This window comes from Microtus oregoni, unplaced genomic scaffold (assembly GCF_018167655.1).
Source record: "Microtus oregoni isolate MIOR12 unplaced genomic scaffold, Mior012 000004F_ref0000308, whole genome shotgun sequence".
Lineage (NCBI taxonomy): Eukaryota > Metazoa > Chordata > Mammalia > Rodentia > Cricetidae > Microtus > Microtus oregoni.
The window spans coordinates 48,729,418-48,753,945 of NW_024543063.1; the positions used below are offsets into that span (position 1 = coordinate 48,729,418).

At 38.3% G+C, this 24,528-nt stretch overlaps 1 protein-coding gene across 1 annotated transcript in view; it reads left to right on the forward strand.

The window, feature by feature from the left end:
* Positions 1-21,812, forward strand: part of Terb1 (telomere repeat binding bouquet formation protein 1) — a 42,192-nt gene extending 20,380 nt beyond the window's left edge. Inside the window, exons 10-16 of the mRNA XM_041650734.1 lie at positions 8,037-8,383; positions 13,184-13,248; positions 13,707-13,799; positions 15,433-15,582; positions 16,391-16,456; positions 20,907-21,029; positions 21,625-21,812. Coding sequence (XP_041506668.1) covers positions 8,037-8,383; positions 13,184-13,248; positions 13,707-13,799; positions 15,433-15,582; positions 16,391-16,456; positions 20,907-21,029; positions 21,625-21,812 — 1,032 coding nt within the window. The remainder of the gene's footprint in view (positions 1-8,036; positions 8,384-13,183; positions 13,249-13,706; positions 13,800-15,432; positions 15,583-16,390; positions 16,457-20,906; positions 21,030-21,624) is intronic.
* The last annotated feature ends 2,716 nt before the right edge of the window (positions 21,813-24,528 follow it).

The following is a 24,528-nucleotide window of genomic DNA, read 5'->3' on the forward strand; positions in this document are numbered from 1 at the left end:
ATCCATTTCACAGAATTCATTTCACAGAACTTTGGCAAATACTTTAAAACAGTAGAAGTTGGCATTAAAAATGTTTTTCTCCAGTTATTTTTTAAAATGTTTAATGTAAATTTTAACAGTAGTACTTAAAGAACTCAACACTGGACATAGAACAACTTTTTGCACTTTTTTCTTTATTATTAAAATAAATTCTGTGTGTGTGTGTGTCTCCAAATGCCTGAAGGGGTCAGAAGAGGACACTAGATCCCCTGGAGCTGGAGTTATAGGTGGTTGTGAGCTGCCTGACATGGGTGCTTGTATTTTAGCTCATAGTCTGTAAATTCCTAACTATTGAGTCATCTCTTCATATTCTATTTCTTTTATTTTTACTTTTATTTATGTGTATATGCACACCACACACTTAAGGGAGCCCTAAGAAAACAGAAGAGGGTGTCGGATATCCTGGAGTTAGGCTTACAGGTAGTCATGAGCCACTTGATGTGCGTGCTAGAAACTGAACCCAACTGCAAGAGTAGTATGTTCTCTTAACCACGGAGCCATCTCTTCAGCTCCTAAATGATTTATTTTATTTTAATTTAATATGCATGGGTATCTTACCTGCATTTATGTCCTTGTACTATATGCTTGCGTAGTACCCAAAAGGCCAGAAGAGGGCATCAGATCTGGAAACTGGAGTTCAAGTTGTGAGCCATCAGGGAATCGAACCTAGGTTATCTGATAGAGCAATTACTGCTCTTGACTCTTGAGCCATTTTTCTAGCTCTCCCAAATGATTTTTAAAGGGATGTGTGTGTGTGTGTGTGTATGTGTGTGTGTGTGAGTGAGTGTGTGTGAGTGTGCACATATGTGAATACCTGTGGAGGCCAGAATTAGGAGCAGATCCCCTGGAACTGGAACTACAGGTGATTGTGAACTACCCAGTGTGGGTTCTGGGAACTAAACTCAGGTTCTCGAGAAGAGCAACAAGCTTTCTTTTTTTTTTTTATTGTTTTTTTCAAATTTTATTTATTTATTTATTAAAGATTTCTGCCTCCTCCCCGCCACCGCCTCCCATTTCCCTCCCCCTCCCCCGATCAAGCCCCCCTCCCTCATCAGCTCGAAGAGCAATCAGGGTTCCCTGACCTGTGGGAAGTCCAAGGACCACCCACCTCCATCCAGGTCTAGAAAGGTGAGCATCCAAACTGCCTAGGCTCCTACAAAGCCAGTACGTGCAGTAGGATCAAAAACCCATTGCTATTGTTCTTGAGTTCTCAGTAGTCCTCATTGTCCTCTATTTTCAGCAACAAGCTTTCTTAAACACGGAGTCACCTTTCTAGCCCCTAAAGAATATTTTTCTAATGTAGAAATGGAAACAGGAAAGACTAGCTACATAAATGATAAAACTAAGAAATCTAACATCTGAATAATAGTTCAACAATTTTTCAAAAGAAACAATCTAATTTTATTCCCTCTTCCCCACTCCCAGACACATACATGGTCTTATGTCTAAATGGCAGGAGTATGGTCTGACAAATGCATCTGTAGATAATTCCATCATTGTACAGGCATCACAGTAAGACGGTAAAGGTCAAGAGATACAATACATTTAAGAAGAATGGGGGCGTGGACAGGGTCTTAGTGGTTAAGAGCATTTGTTGCTCATGGAGGAGACCTGGGTTCAGTTCTTAGCACACATGCAGTGGCTAGCAACCATCTGTAGCTCTAGTTCCAGGGAATCCTACACTCTCTTCTGGCCTTCACAGTTACCAGATATGCATGTAGTGAACATACACACATGCAGGCAAAACACTCATATACTTTAATTCAAAACAAATCAATTTTTACAAAATGGGGGGGTACATAAGAGATTACTGCTGACTAAAACAGTGAACTGTTTTATAATAAACTTTAATTTTTATTTCTTTTTTATTAAATAAAAGGAATATACTAAAATAATGATAAAAGTATAGCATAGTAAATTATTATGGGATATTTGTATACTGTGTGAAGATATATTGCTATGATTGATATAATAAAAAGCTGAATGGCTAATAGCTAGGCAGCAGGTTTAGGCAGGGTTTCTAGGAAAAGAAAGGAAGAGGAGGAGGAATCAAGGCATGCAGGAGAAACCAGGAGACATGGAGAGAAAACAGGAGGTACAAGATGGAAGAAACGTAATGCCACATGATAGAACGTAGATTAATACAAATGGGTTAATTTAAGTTATAAAAGCTAGTTGAGGGCTGGAGAGATGGCTCAGCAGAGGTTAAGAGCACTGAGTGCTCTTCCAGAGATCCTGAGTTCAGTTCCCAGCAACCACATGGTAATTCACAACCATCTGTAATGAGATCTGGTACCTTCTTCTGGCCTGCATGCATACATGGAGGCCAAATGTTGTAATAAATCTTTTTTAAAAAGTTAAGTTATATTTAGAAAAAAAAAGCTAGTTGAGACAAGCCTAAGCTAAAGGTTAAGCTTTCATAATTAATATAAGTCTCTGTGTCAATATTTGGGTTTTGCCAATTCCTCTGAGCCTCAACCAGGGAAGGCTTTGCTTCCATGGGTCTAAGGCATTGGGTCCTTGACATAGCTGTGCCCATGTCAACAATACACATTCACTCTGGACTTACCTCTCTCCACACACATTGTTGGGGGAGAGTGCACATGTATAAGATAAGCCTATGGAAGTCAGAGGATACCCTTAGGTGTTAGTCCTCAGGTGCTTTCCATGTTTTGTTTGAAACAGTTTCACTTTGGCTTGGAACTTTACCACATACACCACAATAGCTAGCTTGAAAGCTTCCAGGGATCTGCTTCTATCCCACCTGGATTACAGGTGTGCACCACTAATCCCTAGATTTTTATGGGGTTTCAGGGATCTAAATTCCAATCCCCATGCTTTCAAAAGCAGGTACTTTACTGACTGAGCCATTGACAGTTTGAGATGTATTTTTATTCTATTCATTTGTTACCTAATATAGTGGGTTTAAACTAACTACACTATTTGTTCTTTTAAGTTGTGATAAAATATATAACAATATTTAATCTCAAACTTTTTTTAACTTTTTTGAGACTAGGTCTTATTTTGTAGCCCTTGCTTGCCTGGAACCTGGTGATCAGGCTGATTTTTTTCTTGTAGCAATCTTCCTGCTTCTTAATCCCAAGTACTGGGATTATAGGCATGAGCACCTTGCCTGGCTTCATTTCAATCATTTTTTAAATACACAATTATGTGATATTAAATCTTTACAGTTCAGCCCCAAGATTCTCTTCAGGGTTCAAACTGGATGCTACAGCAAGAGAAAGGCACTTTTTTATTAGGCTATCTGAGGGTGAAAGAACGAATTCTCTCACTCCATGCTTTTTCAAATCAATCTCTTTATTGTTCTGCTTCTATAAGTCTCCTGTCCTAATTCTAATTTCTCCTAGCTTCTTCTCCCTCTAGCCTAAAAACTCCCTCTCCCCGAGGAGGCTTAGAGCAATAATAAAACATTAGTTATCTCTCATTGGTCAAAAGCACATTTCTAGGGTAAGCAGTAGGGAGTTGATCCATTGTCATGGCAACGCAAGGTTCCAAGGTTACAAGAGTGTAAATGGAGGTTTCTCTCCTGCCCACCAGTTCCCAAATAAACATTCAGAGGCTTATACTAATTATAATTGTTTGGCCAATGGTTAAGGCTTATTACTAACTAGCTCTTTCAAATTAACCCATTTCTCTTATTCTATATTTTACCACAACTCTTGTGACTTATCACATCTTGCTACTCTGATGACTGCTGGCATCTCCCTTGACTCCTGGCTATTGGCCAAATCAACTTCTTTATTAACCGATGACAAAAAAATATTCACAGCATGCAGAGGGGCATCCAAAACTGATTACCTAAGATATAAACCCTTAAAAGATATATCAAAGTGAAATTTAAAACGCTGGGGATTAGAATTATATAGACTTCCACTTAAGAGAAACTATGTCACACCAAGGAATCAGAATGGCTTTGGACATGAAGAATAACATCGAAAGTTGTAACACAATGGAGAAATGAAGCAGGACAGAAGAAGATAAATTAAGGGCACATGAAAAAGGGAGAGTGAAGGATACACATTTTTCACTCTAGAATCTAGTTTGTTTGGCCTGATGGCCATGACTGAAGAAACTCCAACATAGTCCAATGAGATGGTTTAGCAGGTAGAGACAGTTTGTCAAGCAAGGCTGATGACCTGAGCTCAATCGTCAGAGCTCACATAAAGGTAGAATCAGCTCTACAAAGTTGTCCTTTGACCACCACACATACACCTTGGAACTCTAACATAGTTGGGTATGGTCACTCACACCTCTGATGCCTGTAAACAGCTCACCACAGATCTCATGTAGCCCAGGCTAGCCTTGAATTTTGCTATATAGCCAATGCTAGCCTTTAACTCCTGGTCTCCTGCCCCCACCTCAGTTCTGGGATTACAGGTGTAGGACATTCTCTACGATAACAGAACTAAGTAAACCATCTTCTATTTTTTACTCAAATTTTAAACTTTGCTTAATGTTTATATCTTGTAAATTTTGTGCTTTGAGCAGTGTAAATTAGAAAGCCATAAATATACCTTGAGAAGCCAACATGCCTTCAGTGTATACTATCTTTTCCCTAGCATCTGTCCCTGTTGTAATTCTTTCTTTTTGTTGAGACAGAGTTACAACGTTTCTCTGTGTAACCGCTCTGGACTCTGGATCTCCTGGAACTTCCTCTGCAGACCACACTGTGCTCAAACTCACAGATATCTGCCCCATGAGGGCTGGAATTACAGGGTGTGCCAACACCACCTGGCATAAACATAAATCCTTAATAAGATAACTAATTCTGCTTCTGACTCTGAAGTCTGACTCTGAAATTGTTTTCTGTGGCTTAGTCAAGAATGAACTTTGCCTGAGTGGTTACTAAGAACAGAGAGCTGCTCAAGTTACTGACAACAGAGCTAGGCTGAGTTGCTTGACTGCTGCAACCCCTTCAATATATTAAGGGAAGGTGATTTTTAAAAAATCTAGAGTACCATGCCCAGGAAATTATCAATTAATTATAAAAATAAAAATATTTCTTAGATTTGTGTGTTCTCAAAAAAGCATTACATCCAATATGCTCTTTCTCAGAAAGATGTAGAAGAGTAAACGCCATCAAAAGAATAAAACAAATGAAAATTAAGCTATGAAAGATACAAAAAGAACCTATAAGTGTATGCTAAAGAAATATCTCACTTGAACTCAAAAAGACAGAAAAAAGTTCAAAATGGGACATTTCTTCAAAGAAAATAACTTGCATATGAACAAATGTTCAGCATCATTAAAGAAATGCAAAAATGATACTGATTTACATCAATTAAGATGATAATTTTAAGCCGGGCGGTGGTGGCGCACGCCTTTAATCCCAGCACTTGGGAGGCAGAGGCAGGCGGATCTCTGTGAGTTCGAGACCAGCCTGGTCTACAGAGCTAGTTCCAGGACAGGCTCCAAAACCACAGAGAAACCCTGTCTCGAAAAACCCAAAAAGAAAAAAAAAAAACAAGATGATAATTTTAAAAATGGAAATTAAGTTTTGGCAAGATATAAAGAAGAAGGAACTCGTGTGCAGTATTAATGAGACTGTAAAATGGTGTATATGCTATGGAAAGCAAAGTGGCAGTTCCCTAAAAAAACTAAACAAAGAATTACACTAGACTATGATCCAGCTATTCTACTTCATAAGAAATGCAAGCAAGGCTCAAACAACTATATGAGGTATGTGAGTGCTTTTCCGTGTGAATGTTTATCTGTGTGTGGACTTGTGCATGTGTGCATGCGTGCATATGTGTAGTGTGTTATGAAAGCTGGGAATGTAGCACAGCAGTAGAACAGCAATGGCATGCAAACAAAGCCCTGGGTCTGATCATCAAAATTTCAAAAAAGAAAAATATGTAATATGTACTTATACTATATACATAAAATCACTGTAGGGACAGAAAGTAGGAGAATGGCTACCAGGGCTAGCAGATAAAAGAGTTAGGAGTTATTTAATGGACACAAGTTTCAGTTTAGAATGATGAATACATTCTGAGAATAGCCTTACGGTTACTATTACTATGATTAAACACCATGGCCAAAACAACTTAGGGAAGAAAGGACTCCTGTTTACTTTTTGCCTCTGGGCTTTTATCTTTCTCTATTCTATAGAACTTTCTTTACTTTTTATTCTGTGGCTTGCTATGTAGCTGGGTGGCTGGCCCCTGGTGTCCTCTCTTCTTCACTTTTTTTCTCATTCCTCGATCTTCTTATCCCAGATTTCTCCTTCTATTTATTCTCTCTGCCTGACAACCCTGCCTATCCTTTCTCCTGACTACCTATTGGCTGTTCAGCTCTTTATTTTTGAATTAAGTGTTTTAGACAGGCAAAATAACACAGCTTCACAGAGTTAAATACAACATAAAAAAGCATATCTTTATCATTAAACAAATGTTCTACAGCATAAACAAATGTAGCACATCTTTAATATTTCACAACATAAAAGTTATCCGTTGGATTTTTCTTATACATACAAGTTTTATAAAAGTTGTCGAAACAGAAATAAAGCAAAGCAAATATTTAAAGACTGGGCATGGGAATGTTTACCTTTAATCCCTCTCTGGAGGCAGAGGCAGGAGTATCTCTATGAATTTGAGGCCAGCTTGGTTGATATAGCAAGTTCTAGACTAGCCAGGGCTAGTTATTTAGTCCTGGATACATGTATACACTCTAGCCAGCAATGCTTACACTGTCTGTTGCTCCACATGCCTTGAATATGTCTTGGTAGAGAAGGAAGATGTTGCAGTGTAGTTTCAATAGTTATTTATCTTATTACAATTAGGTAGAGAAGTTTTTTATATGTTTAAGAACTGCTCATGTTTCTTTTCTAATGAGCTGTTTATCTCCTTTGCTTATCTTCCCATATGATTGTTGATCTTTTTCTTAGGTAGGTGTTTTTTATTAGTGTCATTTAAGAGTTAGCCAGATGTGGTGGTGTACGCCTTTAATCCCAGAGATCACAGAGCAGGATAGTTTTCAGAGCAAGTTCCTTGACAGCCAAGGCTACACAAAGAAATCCTGTCTTGGGCAGGGGGAATTATTCTCTGATATAGTACATGATTTATATATGATTTTCCATGTTTTGGTTGCCATTGGTTTTGCTTCTTGCCCATTTCCCCCTCTTAGTTCATTTTCCTTCATTGTCCTTTGTCTCTAGGAGAGCTTTCAAAGTTATTTTATATGATCAAGCATATTAGGTTTTTTGTGATATAGTTATTGTTTGCTATTTAGAAAGGTCTTCTACCCCTTGAGAATAGTTTCTTTTATAATGGATATACTTTCCTCTTTTCTAATTTATCAATTTATTTTACATCTCCCCCCACATCCTCCCCTCCCAGTCCTTTGACCCAGTCCCCCACCCTATACTTTCTTTTTTAACCCCTATTTATTTATTTATTTATTTATTTATGTGTGTGTGTCTCACACAAGCACAAAGACAACTTGTGGGTCTTGGGAATCACACTTATGTTGTCAAACTTGGCACCAAGCACCTTTACCCACCTAGCCATCTCCCTGGGCCTATATAATTTCATTTAACATTTTAAAAATATTTGGTTCACTTTTATCTTATTGTTGTGAAACTATCATATAGCTACATTTCCCCCTGGGTAGCTTCTCAAGTATCCTAATATCAATTATTAAATCAATTTTTTTAAGCCGGGTGGTGGTGGGGCACACCTTTAATCCTAGCACTTGAGAGACAGAGGCAGGCAGATCTCTGTGAGTTTGAGGCCAACCTGGTCTACAAGAGCTGGTTCCAGGACAGGTTCCAAAGCTACAGAGAAACCTTGTCTTGAAAAAAAACCCAAAAAACAATAAACAATTTTCTTTCTCTTCCTAATGTAAGTTATTCCTTTTATTGTAAATGTTATATTAAAAATCATAAAATTTTTATAAATTACTTAAAGGAAATGTAAAGCATATTATAAAGAAATGATTGTATTGAAATTATTTACTTGCTATTTTTTATATTGTAGGAGAAATTACAAAGTGACCAATACAAGGATAATGCCTCATCTATGAAAATAAAAATACAGAACAGTTTGAAACGTCTCTGTGCAGATAGTATTAGAGGTACCAAAGCAGAAAATAAGGATACAAACCAGTCTAGCCAGCTTCACAGTTCTAAGTCCGATGGCATCACATCTAAAACCTGTGCAAACGAAAACCAAATGAAGACTCTGAAAAAGAACACAAATCCCCTTAATCCTTGCTACAGGGAGAGAATGCAAAATAAGAGTTTACATAAAGCCACTTCAAGCTGCACCCAAAACTTAAATCAAAAGATGACTTTTAATCAAAAGGATTCTGTTTCTCAATCAAGGTATAGTTAATGATTATAGTGCTTATTTATTCAATAAGTATATATTGTGTGCCATGTTGTTAAGGACCGTGGATATAGGAATGGTAAACCTGGTAGTGGGAGGAGTCTAATGTAGGAATTCTCTTTGTTTCCTTTTTTTGAAATGTATTTATCCTTTTACAATTTCATACATATAAAATGTACCTTATCTTGTTTCCCTTTCACAGTATTCTTATCCTCTGCCAATCCCTTTTTTCTTCCTAGTAAGTGCCCTTCCTACTCCCAGGCCTTACAGTGTATGTGCTTGTGTGCCTCACCGTCTTTCATTAGGGTTGCTTGCCATGAGCACGAATGGGAGAGGAAAACAGTTGAGACAGGATCTCCTATATCCCAAACTTGTGTCTAGCTGAGAATGACCTTGAAATTCTGATCCTCTTACTTCTACCTCCCAAGTGCTGATATTGCAGGCAAGTATGACCACACCCAGGTTTTACAGTGCTGGGGATTGAACCCATGACCAGTCGACGCTGGATAAATACCAACTGAGCTACATCCCCAGCTCTAAAGGTTGCATTGTTGTTTGTTTTCTTTTTTGAGACAAGGTTTCTTTGTGTAAAAGCTCTGTCTGTCCTAGAACTCTGTAGACTAGACTGGCCTCAGACTCACAGAGATCAGCTACTTCTGCCTCCTGAGTGCTGGAACTAAAGGTGTACACCACCATTGTCCAGTGTTCTAAAGTTTTTTTTTTTTAAATAATTTGAATGAGGAGGTATGGATGCTAATTTATCAAGGGCTTTGCATGTTGTTCTCAGAATATGGAAGTTTAACCCACACGATGTGGGGAGCCCATGAAGACATTTTTGCTTATTTTCTTTTTTGAAACAGGGTCTCATGAATACAAAAGAACACCTTCAACAACCTGTATAACCGATGATGACCTTGAAGTTACCTTTATGTGTACTAATACCCCAAGTTTATATGATTCTAGTGATCAAAGCCAGGGCTTCAATGCATTTTAGGCATGCATTCTACCAACTGAATTATGTCCCAAGTTCCTGAAGTTGTGTTGGATAGTTTTATGCCAACTTGACATAAGCTAAAGTCATACGTGAGGGAGGAATCTCAATTAAAGAAATTCCTCGATAAGATCGGGGCTGTATGGAAGCCTATAGGACTTTTTTTTTTTTTATTGCGAAAAGAAGAAAAAAAAACATAAACAAAAAACAAGTTTCCACCTCCTCCCAGCCTCCCATTTCCCTTCCCCTCCTCCCACCCTTCTCCCCCTCCCCCCACTCCTCTCCCTCTCCCTCTCCAGTCCACAGAGCAGTCCGGGTTCCCTGCCCTGTGTTAAGTCCTAGGTCCTCTCCGTCCATATCTAGGAAGGTGAACATCCAAACTGTCCAGGCTCCCACAAAGCCAGCACATTAAGTAGGATCAAAACCCCCTGCCATTGTCCTTGGTGTCTCATCAGCCCTCATTGTTCGCCATGTTCAGAGAGTCCGGTTTTATCCCATGCTTTTTCGGTCACAGTCCAGCTGGCCTTGGTGAGCTCCCCGTAGATCAGCTCCTCTGTCTCAGTGGGTGGATGCACGCCTCGTGGTCCCGAATTCAGTGGTTTATGGGACAGGGCCTAGCTCATTGTGAGTTTTGCTTTTCCTGGGCTGGTGGTCCTGGGTTTTATAAGACTGTGCAAGCTATATAAATGATCAGGAACCACAAATGCAAGTACAAACAAAAGAATACAAGAGATAGAGGAGAGAATCTCATACTTGTATTTGTCTTGTACCTCCTACCCAATCCACCAAACATAACTTGAAATTTAGTATTCACAAAAAAATTAATAAAATTCTTAATAACAAAAAACAACTCAAAGTCTCCAAATTTTTTAAGTAGGATTTCAGTATTATTTTTTTTTGTTAATGTAGCTTTTAGAAAGCAAAACATAGATTTACACAGGGCTAGAGATTAACAATAATCATTGTTGGCCAGGTGGTGGTGGCACATACCTTTAATCCCAGGATTCAGGAGACAGACGCAGGTGGATCTCTGTGAGTTAGAGGCCAGTCTGGTCTGTAGAGCGAGTTCCTGGACAGTCTCCAAAACTATACAGAGAAACTCTGTTTCCAAAAAACTAAACGAACAACAAACAAAACCAAAATACTAAACCAATAATCATTGTTAATATCTGTGGTAGTGTGAAATTGGTCCCCATAAAAGGGTTAGTTATGACAAAAGGGTTAGTTATGAATAAAGGGTTAGTTAAGTTGGTAGTTTGTGCCTAGTGTGCACAAAGCCATGGGTTTAATTCCCAGTACTGCATTCAGTAGTCATAATGACACATGCCCATAATACAGCACTCGAAGTGAAGGTAGGGAGATCAGGATCTCAGAACCATCTTCAACTACAAGTCGAGAGCCAGCGTGGGCTGTGTGAGACTGTGTCAAAACACAAAATACCTTGCCATATCTTTTTTTTCTCTTTTAAATATTATATTTATTTATTTTCATTTTATTTTCTGTGTATGGATATTTGCCTGCATGTATGGCTATGTACTGTATGCATGTTTGGGGCCTGCAGAGAGGCCAGAAAAGGGTGTCAGATACCCTGGGACCTGAGTCACAGATTACTGTGAGCTACCCTGTAGGTGCCAGAAATTGAACCTGGGTCCTCTGGAAATGGACTACTTAACCACTGAGCTATCTTTCCAGCCCCATCAACGATTTATTTGCCAGACACAAATGTATGGTTCCATATATGGATTTTTTTTTTGTTTTTCTGAGATTAGATCAGGTTGACCTACAATTCATGACACTCCTATTTCAGTCTCCCAAGTGCTGGGATTAGAGGTATATGTCCTATGCCCAGTTTACAAATGGCTATTGTCTTAGTTAGGGTTTCTGTTGTTGTAAAGAGACACCATGACCACAGCAACTCTTATGAAGGAAAACATTTAATTGGTCCAGCTTACAGTTCAGAGGTTTAGTCCATTATGGTGGGATATGGCAGCATGCAGGCAGACATGGTGCTGGATCTGCAGGCAGCAGAAGCCGCTGTGTACCACACTGAATATAGCTTGAGCAAAGGAGACCACAAAGTCCACCCCCACAATGACACGTCTCCCGTAAGTCCACACTCATTCCAACAAGGTCATGCTTCCTAATAGTGTCACTCCCTATGAGCTTATGGGGGCCAATTGCATTCGAACTATCACAGATAATGACAGTGATTATTGTTAGATTATTGTTTGCTATCCTGTCCTCTGTGTTCTTCTCCCACTGATTTTGTTCTCTCCCTTTTGGCCTTCATTTCTTCATCTTCTTCCTCTTCCTACTCTTTTTTTGTTCTTGAAATCAAGTCTGTATTCCCAGACTGTCCTTAAACTCACTCTGTATTAGAGGGTGACTTTGAATTTTTTTTATCCCTCTATAATACTAGGGATTGAACCCAGGGCTTCACAAATGCTAGGCAGACACTTTACCAGCTGAGTTACATCCCTAGTTCATCTTTTCTTCTTTTAAATTTTTTTTCCATATTCTTTTTTTAGAACTCAGACTATTATTCATTGATCCATTTCTCCCACTTAAATACTTTGTCATATGCTAGGAATCAAACAGGTGTGTGTCCTTTACCACATAAAGTGAGGGTGTTAACACATAATTTCAGCACTTGAGAGGTAGAGGTAGAAGGATAAAACATTTCAAAGTCCATTTGATTAGTTTGTCACCAAGGCCAGCTGGACTGGGACTGAACAAGCATGTGATCAAACCAGACTCTCTGAATGTGGCTGACAATGAGGGCTGACTGAGACGCCAATGATAATGGCACTGGGTTTTGATTCTACAGCATGTACTGGCTTTTTGGGAGCCTAGTCTGTTTGGATACTCACCTTCCTAGACTTGGATGGAGTGGGGAGGGCCTTGGATTTCCCACAGGGCAGGGCACCCTGACTTCTCTTAGGACTGGAGGGGGAGGGGGAGAGAAGTGGGAGGAGGTGGAAATTATTAATAAATTAATTAATTTAAAAAAATTTCAAAGTCACCCTTTTTACAGAGCAAGTTTAAGGTCAGATGGGGATATAGGAAACTTGGGTTTTTTGTTTTGTTTTGTTTTTTTAGAGGGAGGGGAGCTACATCCCTAGCCCTCTGTTAGTGATTTTTTTAAAAAATAATATTTTGCTTATATCTTCTTTTAATCAATGTTTTTACTCTCTGGAGTCTTTACTTCTACAAATAAGACACTGACTATTGCAGACCCTACTTTAGCCAAATTTGTTGGTGTGGTAGTCAGCTTTCTGCCATTAGCCAAATTTGTTGGTGTGGTAGTCAGCTTTCTGCCATTATTACACAATACCTGAGGCAATTAACTGTTATAGAGAATAGGTTTATTTTGACTCATGGTTTGGGAAGTTACAGTCTGACATGGTGGGCTAAGTGCCCTTTGCTTTGGGGTCTCTAGCAGGGACAACATAGAGGGTTGTACATCTGTTGGAGCAGACTACTTCTCTCATGAGCTAACAGAAACAGAAGAAATAGGACAATGCAGGGTGGTACAGTCCCCTTCAAGAATATACAGATGGTGACTTTAAGACCTTGTATACGGCCCCACTTCCTAAAGATCTCAAAGTCTCCCAATAGTACCAAGCTGAGGATCCGGGCTTGAATGATGGACTTTGGGGGGCACACTTGACATTCAGATTATAGTAGTAGGTTTTGGAAACAGCTCCATCTGCCTGCCAGACATTCAGAACCACAATACTATTTAAAATTTCCCCGACGCCACAGAATCTTTATTTCTATTAATGTAGTATTCATTTTCTTTTAGTGACCATGTTGTTAAACATCCGATTCACATTGTCAAAAATAGAAAGCAGCAGGTACCAGTAACAGGTATGATTTAAAATGTTTCTTCTTTGGTATTTCAAGAAAATAGGTATTTGGATGACTGAAACTCAAATGTAAGTTAGTATATCTGTTCTGTGTAAGCCACACTTTTGTCTCTGGCCTTTATTACCATGTATTCTTTTTTTTTTTTTTTTTGATTTTTCGAGACAGGGTTTCTCCGTAGCTTTTGGTTCCTGTCCTGGAACTAGCTCTTGTAGACCAGGCTGGCCTCGAACTCACAGAGATCCGCCTGCCTCTGCCTCCCGAGTGCTGGGATTAAAGGCGTGCACCACCACCGCCCGGCCCATTACCATGTATTCTTACCCAGAATCTTTCTCTTTATCCACTAAGATGACTAGATATGTAGTCCTGAGAGAAAATGTATGGAAATCTAATGTTTAATAAACATAAATTTCAGAACCTTTTCATTAAACAAAAAAAATCAATGTTTTGCATTTTTTCAGATCCATTTACATTGTGTTTAGACATAATAGATAAAGAAGTTGGTTTTCAAGCAACTGACAAGTCTTCCAGAATGTTGAAACATAAATGCTCAGGTGAATATCTTTTAATTATAATAATTTTATAATTGAATCTGTATCTGCTACTTACTGTAATTTTTAACACTTCTGCCTTATGATTTAATTTCATCTCTTGAATATATGACAATCTGAAATTTGAAAGCATTCAAATCAATATCGTCTGTTTTGCATTAGATCATGTCCACATGAGTAAATGCAATTACTATGTCTATTATTGTTGTTTATATCACAACACTGTCTATAACTTTAAATGAGCAAGATAAATATGTTTTCAGAGAATAGAAAAATATTTATTTTATATTATGCTCTAAAAAGGAATTAAGTATTCCATATATATTTTATATTGCTAGTAAATTTATTAATGTTCCTAGTGTCCCATGCCCCTCTACTGATTTTTTCTATAAGATTTTATTGCTCTGATCTAAACTTTTCTCTTCACATCCTACAATTTTCTCTTTTATTCTCTTTTTTTTTTCAAGCAGGGTTTCTCTGTGTAACAGTCCTAGCTGTCTGTCCTGGAACTAGCTCTTTAGACGAGGCTGGCCCCAACATAGTCTGCTTGCCTCTACCTCCTGAGTACTAAGATTAAAGGCATGCACCACCACTGCCCAGATTCCTCCTTTCTTCATGTTCACTGTTCTATAGAGAAAACTGAGGTTTCAAGTTCAGCTCAGAACATCAGTATTGTATTTTAGATGAAGACTTTGATCTGTTACTCTGAAGCTAATGTATAACCATATACAAATCCCATATCCTCTCTTCTCTGTTTAATATAATTGTAAACTCTTTCTTTCTTTTTTCTTTTTCTTTTTTTTTATTTTTATTTTTTGTTTTTCGAGACAGGGTTTCTCCGTAGCTTTTTGGTTCCTGTCCTGGAACTAGCTCTTGTAGTCCAGGCTGGCCTCGAACTCACAGAGATCCGCCTGCCTCTGCCTCCCGAGTGCTGGGATTAAAGGTGTGCGCCACCACCGCCCGGCCTTTCTTTTTTCTTTCTTGTGTTTCTTTCCTTAGCCCTTTTTCTTTTTCAGAACTAAACCTAGGGCTTTGCACATGCTAGACAAGCAAGCACTGTACACTGACCTGTAGTAGCCCTTTAATTTTTTGTCTTGTTTTGTATTTTTGAGTTTTTTTGTTTTGTTGTTTTTTGTTTGTTTGTTTTGAGACTAGTTTTCACAAAATTGCCCAAGCCAGCATTGAACTTGGAAACCTCTTACCCTCCTGCCCTGGCCTCCTAGGAACCTTCGATTGTAGGCATGTGTTGCCACAATGAGTTGGATGCTTCTTTTCTTAGTGATTGTAACCTCTTATTTCTTTGTATTTATTTATTTTTTTACTCTCTGAGATGAGTTGGGGTTTCTTTAAATACTTCATACATTTCTAATTTTACTTCAGTTTATCATCTTAGAGATTGTCTACTTTCTTTTTTTGGGGGGAGGGGGGTTCAAGACAGGGTTTCTCTGTAGCTTTGGTGCCTGTCCTGGAACTAGCTCTTGTAGACCAGGCTGGTAGAGATTCGCCTGCCTCTACCTCCCGAGTGCTGGGATTAAAGGCCTACGCTACCACCACCTGGCATGGTGTCTACTTTCACAGCGTTATTGGTATATAATTTTAGAATATCTATATGTCAACTTAATTTGTTTTCTTTCAGGTTGCATAGCGGTAAGAAAATTACTCAACAGTCGAAATTTTAGCAAGCTTTTGCACTCTTGTACATACCAATGTGATTATCATAAAATCATTATGGAAGCTGAAGATAAATATAAAAGTGAATTAAGGAAAGCACTTATCTGTGACAAAGGTAATTAATTTAGCAACTTTAACTGTAATTATGGCTACACATTCTGAACTATCTAAAGTATTAGGTATATTGACTAGAGAGTGTAAAATACTGTTGGAAAGAAAAACCTATCTCTATATTACCAATAACTTAAGATATACTAGAGTAGATTTAGTCTTTAATGACTTAAAGATTCTCTGTAAACTGGGTATGGTGGCACACACCTGTATTCTCAGCCTTTGGGACGTAGAGGCAAGAGAATCAGGAATTCAGGGCCAGCCTTAACTATACAGAGTTTGGGACCACCCTGATCTTTCTGATACTCTGCCTCAAAAAACAAAAAGAGATCTAGGTGTGGTGGCACATGTCTTTTATTTTCAGTACTTGGGAAGCAGAGTTAGGCAGATCCCTGAGTTCAAGGACAGCCTGTTTTACATAGCTAGTTCTTAGACAGCTAGGGCAACACTGAGAAACCCTGTTTCAAACCCCAAACCCCCAAAAAGTCAGTCTGGGGAGATGGCTCAGCAGTTAAGAGCAGTTAACTGCTCTTACAGATGATCCAGGTTCATTCAGTCTCAGCATCACAACCATCTGTAATTCCAGCTCCAGGGAATCAAACACCCTTTTCAGGCACACATGTAGTATGCATACACACATGCAGGCAAAACACTTACACACAGTAGGAAATATAATAAAAAACAAAATTACTTCTAGTTCACTTAAGGATTCCCACTAGAAGAGGATAAGACGTATCATACTATAATAGAATTGATATATGACTACTTAGATTGATATCCTAAGTATACTAAATGTTTTCTATATTTTTCAGAAATTTTGCTGACCCCCCGTAGAAGAAGACAACTTAGTAAAGTGTCTACTGCCTCTGAAGGACTAAGTGAATATATTTAATTTTTAAATAAGCTTAAATCCTACATATTTCTAAAAAGAGAGCAGATCAATGACTGTTCTCATTAATTAGTTAAAGTGATAGCCCTTGTCTTATATGAGATTATACCTACTGAGAAGAGACAACCTTTTCCTCTCTATGGTGTTTGTTTACTTGCTGCCTGCCACCTGGGGAATTCTCTCTAGGAAATAGGCATTCCTTTTTATTTATTTATTTTTAACTGGCTTTGTAGATTTTATTTTGATTTTATGTGTATGATTATTTGCCTGCATGTATGTATGTGCACCAAGTGTATGTAGTGTTCATGGAGGCCAAAGACGATGCCAGATCTCCTAAAACTGGAGTTGTAGAGGCTTGTAAGCCACTGTGTAGGTGCTAGGAATTGAACCCTGACATTTATTAAACATCAGATACATGTTAGGTGTTTTATAGATATTATGTCCTTTGATTGTGTTAATTATCATTTAGAAATCACAGGACTTAGATTCAAATGCAAGACATCTAGAAATGCTTGTTATATCTGGTTCAAATTTCAAGAAAGTTATTCTGTATACAAGTACTTCAAAGAGACATTATAGAAGGCTTCTGCTCATAACTACTGAATTTTAAACAATAAGAATTAAAGAGACAAATGGAGTAAATTAAGTTTCTCTTTTAAAATAAAAATCCTTAGTAAGTTAGCTTATAGAATGCTAAGGAATGGGAGATGAGTCAGCTGAAGTGCTTGCTGTACAAGCGCGGGGACCTGAGTTTGGATCTCTAGCATCACATAAATGCGGGACATGGGGGTACATCTGTAGTTTAGTGCTGGCATGGCGGAGACAGGCAGATCCAGTCCTGCCAATAGGTGAGTTTCAGGTTCAGCTAGAGAACCTGTCTACAAGATTTAGGTGGCAAGCAATAAAAGGAAGAAACCCAACATTGACCTCTGACTTCCACACATACTGATTGATTGATTGATTGATTGTGTAATTTTAATTTAACTGTAAGGTTAGTGTTTTTCACTTTTCATCATTCCAAATTTATCAGAGAGATTTCAAGAGTGTTATCATTTTCTTCTAATCCTAGGAAACTAATACCTTCAGGTTAAGAAAGTGCAGTGGGGTCTCATTAGTGTCACCTGGAGATTACTAATATCAATGGAGCTACTCTGTTGTTTATTACAGGTTGTGAACTTGTGTTTTCCACAAGCATTTTGTCTCATTTAGCATTTATTTGGTTATTTTTACTGCCAAACCTTGAAAGCTACTTAAAATTCACTTTATATATCTTGAGTCTCTCTCTGCATTAAAAGTTATTTGTGGAGCTGTAGAAGTAGTTCAGCAGTTGAGAGTGCTTACTGCTCTTGCACAGGCCATGGGTTTTATTCCCAGTACCCATATCAGGTGGTTCACAACCACCTGTAACTCAAGTCCTCTAGTCTCCAAGGACACCTGCACTCATGTGATGCACATAAACTTATGTAGACTCATACATAAAAATAAATAATTTTTTTTTAAGTTTTCATAGCCTGGCGGTGGTGGTGGCGCAAACCTTTAATCCCAGCACTCGGGAGGCAGAGGCTGGTGGATCTCTGTGAGTCTGAGGTCAGCCTGGTCTACAGAGTGAGTTCTGGGACAGCCAGGGTGGTTACACAGAGAAAACTTGTCTTGAAAAAACAAAGAGTTCTTCGGGCAGGTGTGGTGGTGTGTTCCCATAATCTAAGCCCCCAGGAGGCAAAGGCATGAGAATTGCTGAAATTCAAGGCCAGCATGGTCTACATAGCAAGTTCCAGACCAGCTGGAGCACACACACAGCCAGATCCTGTCTCAAAAAGTAAAATGTAAAACCAACAAAAAGGTTGTTTTTGTCAGTTAAAATTAAGTACAGTGCCACTCTTTTAGATACTAAAAAGTAAAATATAAAACCAACAGAAAGGTTGTTTTTGTCAGTTAAAATTAAGTACAGTGCCACTCTTTTAGATACTAAAAAGTAAAATATAAAACCAACAAAAAGGTTGTTTTTGTCAGTTAAAATTAAGTACAGTGCCACTCTTTTAGATACTGAGTAGCTCAGTCTCCCAAATGCTGAGATAACAGGAATAAAGCTCTGTTCCTGGCAAGGAATACCAATTTTTCCAAATAATAGTTTCTGTAGTAGCTATTACAAAATGGAAACTGTGTCCCATACAGACATGTTGCACTTAGAAATTTTGTTCTTAGTTCAGTATGGTGGTGCATGCCTTTTATCTCAGCACTCAGGGGGTAGAAGCAGGTGGGTCTCTGTGAGTTTGAGGCTACAAAATAAGTTTCAGGACAGCTAGAGCTTTTACAGAGAAACTTTGTCTCAAAAAAAAAAAAAAAGGGCTGGAGAGATGGCTCAGTGGTTAAGAGCATTGCCTGCTCTTCCAAAGGTCCTGAGTTCAATTCCCAGCAACCACATGATGACTCACAACCATCTGTAAAGAGGTCTGGCGCCCTCTTCTGGCCTTCAGGCATACACACAGAATATTGTATACATAATAAATAAATAAATAAATAAATATTTAAAAACAAAAAAAAAGAAAAATATTCTTGGCAAGGACTTGACATCAAATTATCAATAGATTTTTTTCAGTAGTATCTTCAATGTAAATAAATAACTAAAAATTAGTCTATAATTAATTTATATTGAAAAATAATCAGCAAGCCTCATGCAAATGGACATAATTATGGTTATATACTAATTATGCAGAGTGATCTTAAATACTGTTATGTGACATTGACTTCAAATACCAAATACTTATTTTAGTAGGTTAGACTTAGTTAATTGAAAATAAGCAGTTAATAACTTGCCGGCTTTGTTAGAATTTACAAGAATATTTTGAAGAAGTATTAATTTGACTCTTAATCTCTCTTTTTTTTGCTTTTTGTTTTGTTTAGTTTTTTTGGGTTTTTTTGCGGGGGGGGGGGGCGGTGGGCAGGGTTTCTCTGTGTTGCCCTAGTTGTCCTAGAACTCACTCTGTAGACCAGGCTGGCCTTGAACTCACAGAGATCTGCCCTGCCTCTGCCTCCCAAGTTCTGGGATTAAAGGTGTGCACCACCATTGTCCAGTTTAATCTCTCTTTTAAGTCAAACTATGAATATTTAGTATGTGATCATTTTTTCCCCTCTTGATTAGTTTCCCTTTCATATTAGGTGTCTCACTACCATTCATTTAACTGTAGTTTATACATAGACTTGAGCCTATCATTTTGAGGAATACCATGTAAGTACTGATGACTCCTCCAAAGCTCTTTCTAGGATGACTTCCTGTGTTGAGAGAATTTGACAAGTAAAAATTTCTAGAATTAAGCCCTCTTTCTCATTTCCATCTGTAACACACAGTGGTTATTAAGAATAGCACTGTGACTCATGTCTCTAATCCCAGAACTAAGGCAGAAGGCTCAGAAGTTTGAGGCAAGTGTGACTATATAGCAAGACTTTTTAGAAGCCATAATAATAATAATAATAATAATAATTTTTTTTTTAAAATTGTACTCAAAAGGCCATGTAGTGAAGCCTTGAAGTGCAGAATCTTTTTCAAAACTACCCAGTCCTCTGCTGTAGAATTTGTAAGTCAGGAAAATGGTACTATTGGTGGAAATGGGGGGGCTTTATGTGAACAACTTTTAAGGTCTTAGTATCCTAAAAGTTATAACCTTCCTAGTCCTGATTACAGGGAGATCAAGTCATTTATCAAATGAAACTTCAAAGAAACTTTGGATAACAACAGTTTTCCAGCATTCCCAAAACTAAGGTGTAACTTCATATACAAGTTTTGAGATAGTTTTATCAATTATTCTCTTAATAAGTACTGGTGATTGCCTACTGTATCTGAGATACTGTTCTGAACCTGGACAATACAGTGGTAACTAAGCTACTCAAAAGTCTCATCCTTCATGGAGCTTGCATTTTAAATACTAACTACTAATAATAACACTGACCTCTCAGCTTCTGCTGGGAAGATGTTCTCTTTTGTTTTAAATCATCGCATTTACCTTAGGAAGGTAGACAAATGGCCAGCACTGTTTGCTTGCAAGTGTCAAATTTTATACATCCATCTCTTAAATAGTAAGTAGCATCCTCAAGCAGAAATGCTGAAACGTGTCTCTCTGGCATCTGTCTACAATGCCACACAAGTTATTAGTGAACTCCAAAGTGGGAGGAAACCATTCCTGGGACTGGAAAGACAGACCAGCAGTAGAAGTGCTTGCAGCTAAGCTTGATGACCAGAGTTTTATCCTCAGAACCCGTATCAAAGTGGAAGAAGAGAACTGACTCCACAAAGTTGTTCTCTGTTCTCCACATACATGCCATGGCATGAGCATGTCCATACATATCACACGCACACACAGTAATAATAAAACTACTTCTTTATAATAGTCACCAGGAGATAACTGAAATAACTGTTTACCGGCTGTGTATTCTTTCTGTTATAGAAGCTATTCATCAAAAACCAGATAGTCAAAAACTTCCGGGTTTGGGGGAACATGCCCATAATACCAGCATTCCAGAGGCTAAGGCGAGAAGATTCCGAGTTCCAGGCGAGCATGGACTACATAGTGAGTTTGAGGCAAGCCCATGCTACATAGGAAAAGCCTGTCTCAGAAGAAAAAAAGTGAAGAGAAAAGAAAACCTACAGACTTCTTTTTCCATTATGTAACCCGTTTTGCTTTCATGTTTTGATAAGCTGAGCACCTCTTATAGACAGTACATCTGTTTTATTTTTTAAGTGAACTTCAAAAGACTGTTATTAAAAACAATGAAAACTGGTATTCAAAATAACAAATGTTATTCTCTGTTCTGTGAAGTTATGGAGACTTTGAGAAGACTGTATCTGTAAGATAGTTAAGATGTTTGTTAACCATCCTCACAGCAATGCTGCATTAAAATCTAATGTTTATAAACTTGTTTTTTGATTGATAGATGTGGATAGTGTTTCAATGATTAAATTATAATATTAAAGAAATTACAGTGGTAGCACCTCACTTAGTGATTTATTAAACTGAAGTAAATGTCCATTTGAAAAGTGTCTCTGGCATTGAACTGTCTTATTCTGTAGTTTATATCTAGGGAATAAGTTACACATTTATTTGAGTTTCGGGATTTCTTATTTCAGCAAGTATTAATATATTCTACAATTTCCATTCATTACAGGAAAACGAAGAATTCGTAAAAACTTTACCAAAGAAGAAGTAAATTATCTTTTCCATGGAGTTAAAAAAATGGGAAATCATTGGAATTCAATTTTGTGGTCTTTCCCCTTTCAACAAGGACGAAAGGCTGTAGACCTTGCTCACAAATACTACAAGCTGATCAGAGGCCCCAACTGTGCAGCCATATGACTAGAAGAGACTCAACTTTTTTGTTTGTACTCTTAAAATAGAATTTCTTAGAAGATATAAAATGTTAACTATTCTTCTAAACTCTTAAGAGACAGGATATGAGAGTTAAAATGACTTTTGCGATATAAACTCTTCAAAATGTTACAATAATTTATAAAGCAAATGCATTTTCAGAAATGTGAAAATTAGATAGAATTTTTCCATGAGGCCAAATATGTTGTGCCTTCAATTTTCCTTATAGTCAAAGAACATAGATCAGAAGAAAAAATTAGCAGCCTTTAAACATTACTTAACGTTATGTTGCCACAAATACTATATGAGACATTTGCTTTTCAGTATTTTTGCCTAGTGCCAGTGTTCACTCTAGAACTCAATTTCTCAAGCTGTTCACCTAAGGCTCTCACCCAACAAATAAATGTTTGCCATTTGTTAAAGGATTCCTCTTCTAAAGGTCAATTATGAGGTTGTATTAGTACTCTCATATTCTATTCTCTGATCAAATTCTCATTTTGCTGGATGTTTACTTGCTTTGTTTACTCATTACTTGTATTGATTTATTGTGTATTTGGGCCAGAGAAAACAACGTGCAGAAGTTAGTTTTTTCCTTGCACTATGTGCATCCTAGGGGTCGAACTCAGTTTGTCAGGTAAGGCAGCGAGTGCCTTTACCCAGCAAGTCATCTTGCTTGTTGCTTTAGTTGTTTTACAGTGTCTCCCATTTCCTCCTCCTGTCCTTCCACATCATTTTTGCCTCGTGTTAATGAGCCTCAGCTCCTTCACGCTATAGCAGATCATATCCTCTAATGAGCTCAGTCACTGTTGGACATACTATTATCTATTTGTAATGTATGCCTTAGAAAGGGCTCAAGTTTTCCCCTAAGCTATGCCCAATTTTATGAACCTAATTTTGATGTCTTTTGACCAGCTTTCCAGTAATAGCTAATATAGTTACACCTTTTACATTATAATTGGAATCATTTTCAAATAATTCTATCCCGTTGGGTTAGTTTGTGATAGGATATGATCTTCTGTAGCCCAGGCTGGCCTTGCACTTGCACTCACTGTAGATCCTAGAATGACCCTAGAACATTGTGTTTGCTAGTCAGATGTTCTCCCACTGAGTTACAGCTCCGGCCCTGGTTTTGTTTTTGAGACAGTATCTCACTATGCAGCCCAGGCTGCTTTTGAACTCATTATCCCCCTGCCTTAGCATCCCAAGTGTTGGGATCACAGGTTTCTGCCTCCATGGCCGGTTTGTGGGATGCTAGGAATGCATCCCTGCCCCAGCACTGTTAGCTGAGTGGTATCTCTAGCCCATGGATTGTTTTTTGTTAAACTCTACTATAGGACTGTAAGAGCTCATGTTCAGTTTCTCATTTTGTTAGATTTAGTCTGTGCTGTTTGTCATCCAGTATTTTTGGAAACACTTCTGTGTCTGCTTATGTGAGTGTGCTGCTGCACTCTCCTCTAAATATCAGATGACACCCTGAATGGGCTATTGGAAAACCCTGGCATCTCTGGTAGCCCCTTCTCTCTACACCAGGCCAGCCTCCTCTTTATTTTCCAGACAGCCTTGTGCAGACCAGACTGGCCCTGAATTCTAGCTCTTCCTCCCTTAGACCTCTCAGTGCTAGGGTTATAGACATATGCCACCGCCAGGGGCTGGCCTGGTCTTTAGCAAGCTCAGTGTTATCATCCAGCCCACTTTTTTTAATCCTCTTTTGTTGTGAATTGTTCAATTCTCTGTTAAAATTTGCATTCCCTATCTTTGCAGCATCCTCCCACCTGGTATTCCAGCAAGAAAAGAAAGCCACTATATGCATTTACATCTGGTGCTATCTTCTCCTTTTGCAACTGGTCACATTAGAGAATTTCATGTAGTGGGGATTAAAGCTTACTGGCCCAGTTTTCAACTCTACTGTCCTGTGAAAACTCATACTGCTTGTCCTTGTATGATTTCCAGTATTGCCTGCACTTCCCTCCCATTTTCCTTTTTCCAATTTACATTCAAAATGGCAGATTGTATGCCCTTGTTGGATCCTGTAATTTATGCTGCTAAGTTTTTTGGCAGAGCCAGAATCACTATCCTTTACACCTGGAACCCACTTTGGTGATTGCTTTTCCCGCCATACCACTTTTCCTTGTATTTATCAATGCTTGTAAAGTTAGCCTCCTTCCGTAGAGGACAGCAAGAGCCCTCAGGTCCAGGCCATATCTTAATTTACCTCTGATAAACACAAACATTTCTTTCTCTTCCCCACTACTTCTCCTGTTCGACATTTCTTCTTTACCTTTTCACATCCAGTCTCTCCCCCACTACTTTCTCCAATGAAGGAAAGAAGTTACAGCCAATTGTTCTGCTGTCAAATGTTGACTCCCTAAAAGATAGCATTTAAAAAAAAACTTGAAGCAAAGCCAAGAGTATTGTTAACTAGTAAAAAAAAAAAAATTATTCACAGTTAGTAGTCTACAGAGGAGATGAAAGACAATTGAGGATTTGTGATATTCTATGATTAGACATCTTGAGAATTATGCCAGATTCATTATATAAGAATTCAGGAATAATGACCATGACTGGGATATTCTAGCACTGGGTCTTGGGACTGTGTTTCAGACAAGGTCTTACTAGCTAGCCCTAGCTAGCCTTTAACTTGCTATGTAGACCAGGCTGGCTTCAAATTTACAAAGATCAACCTGCCTCTCTCTCCCAAGGGCTG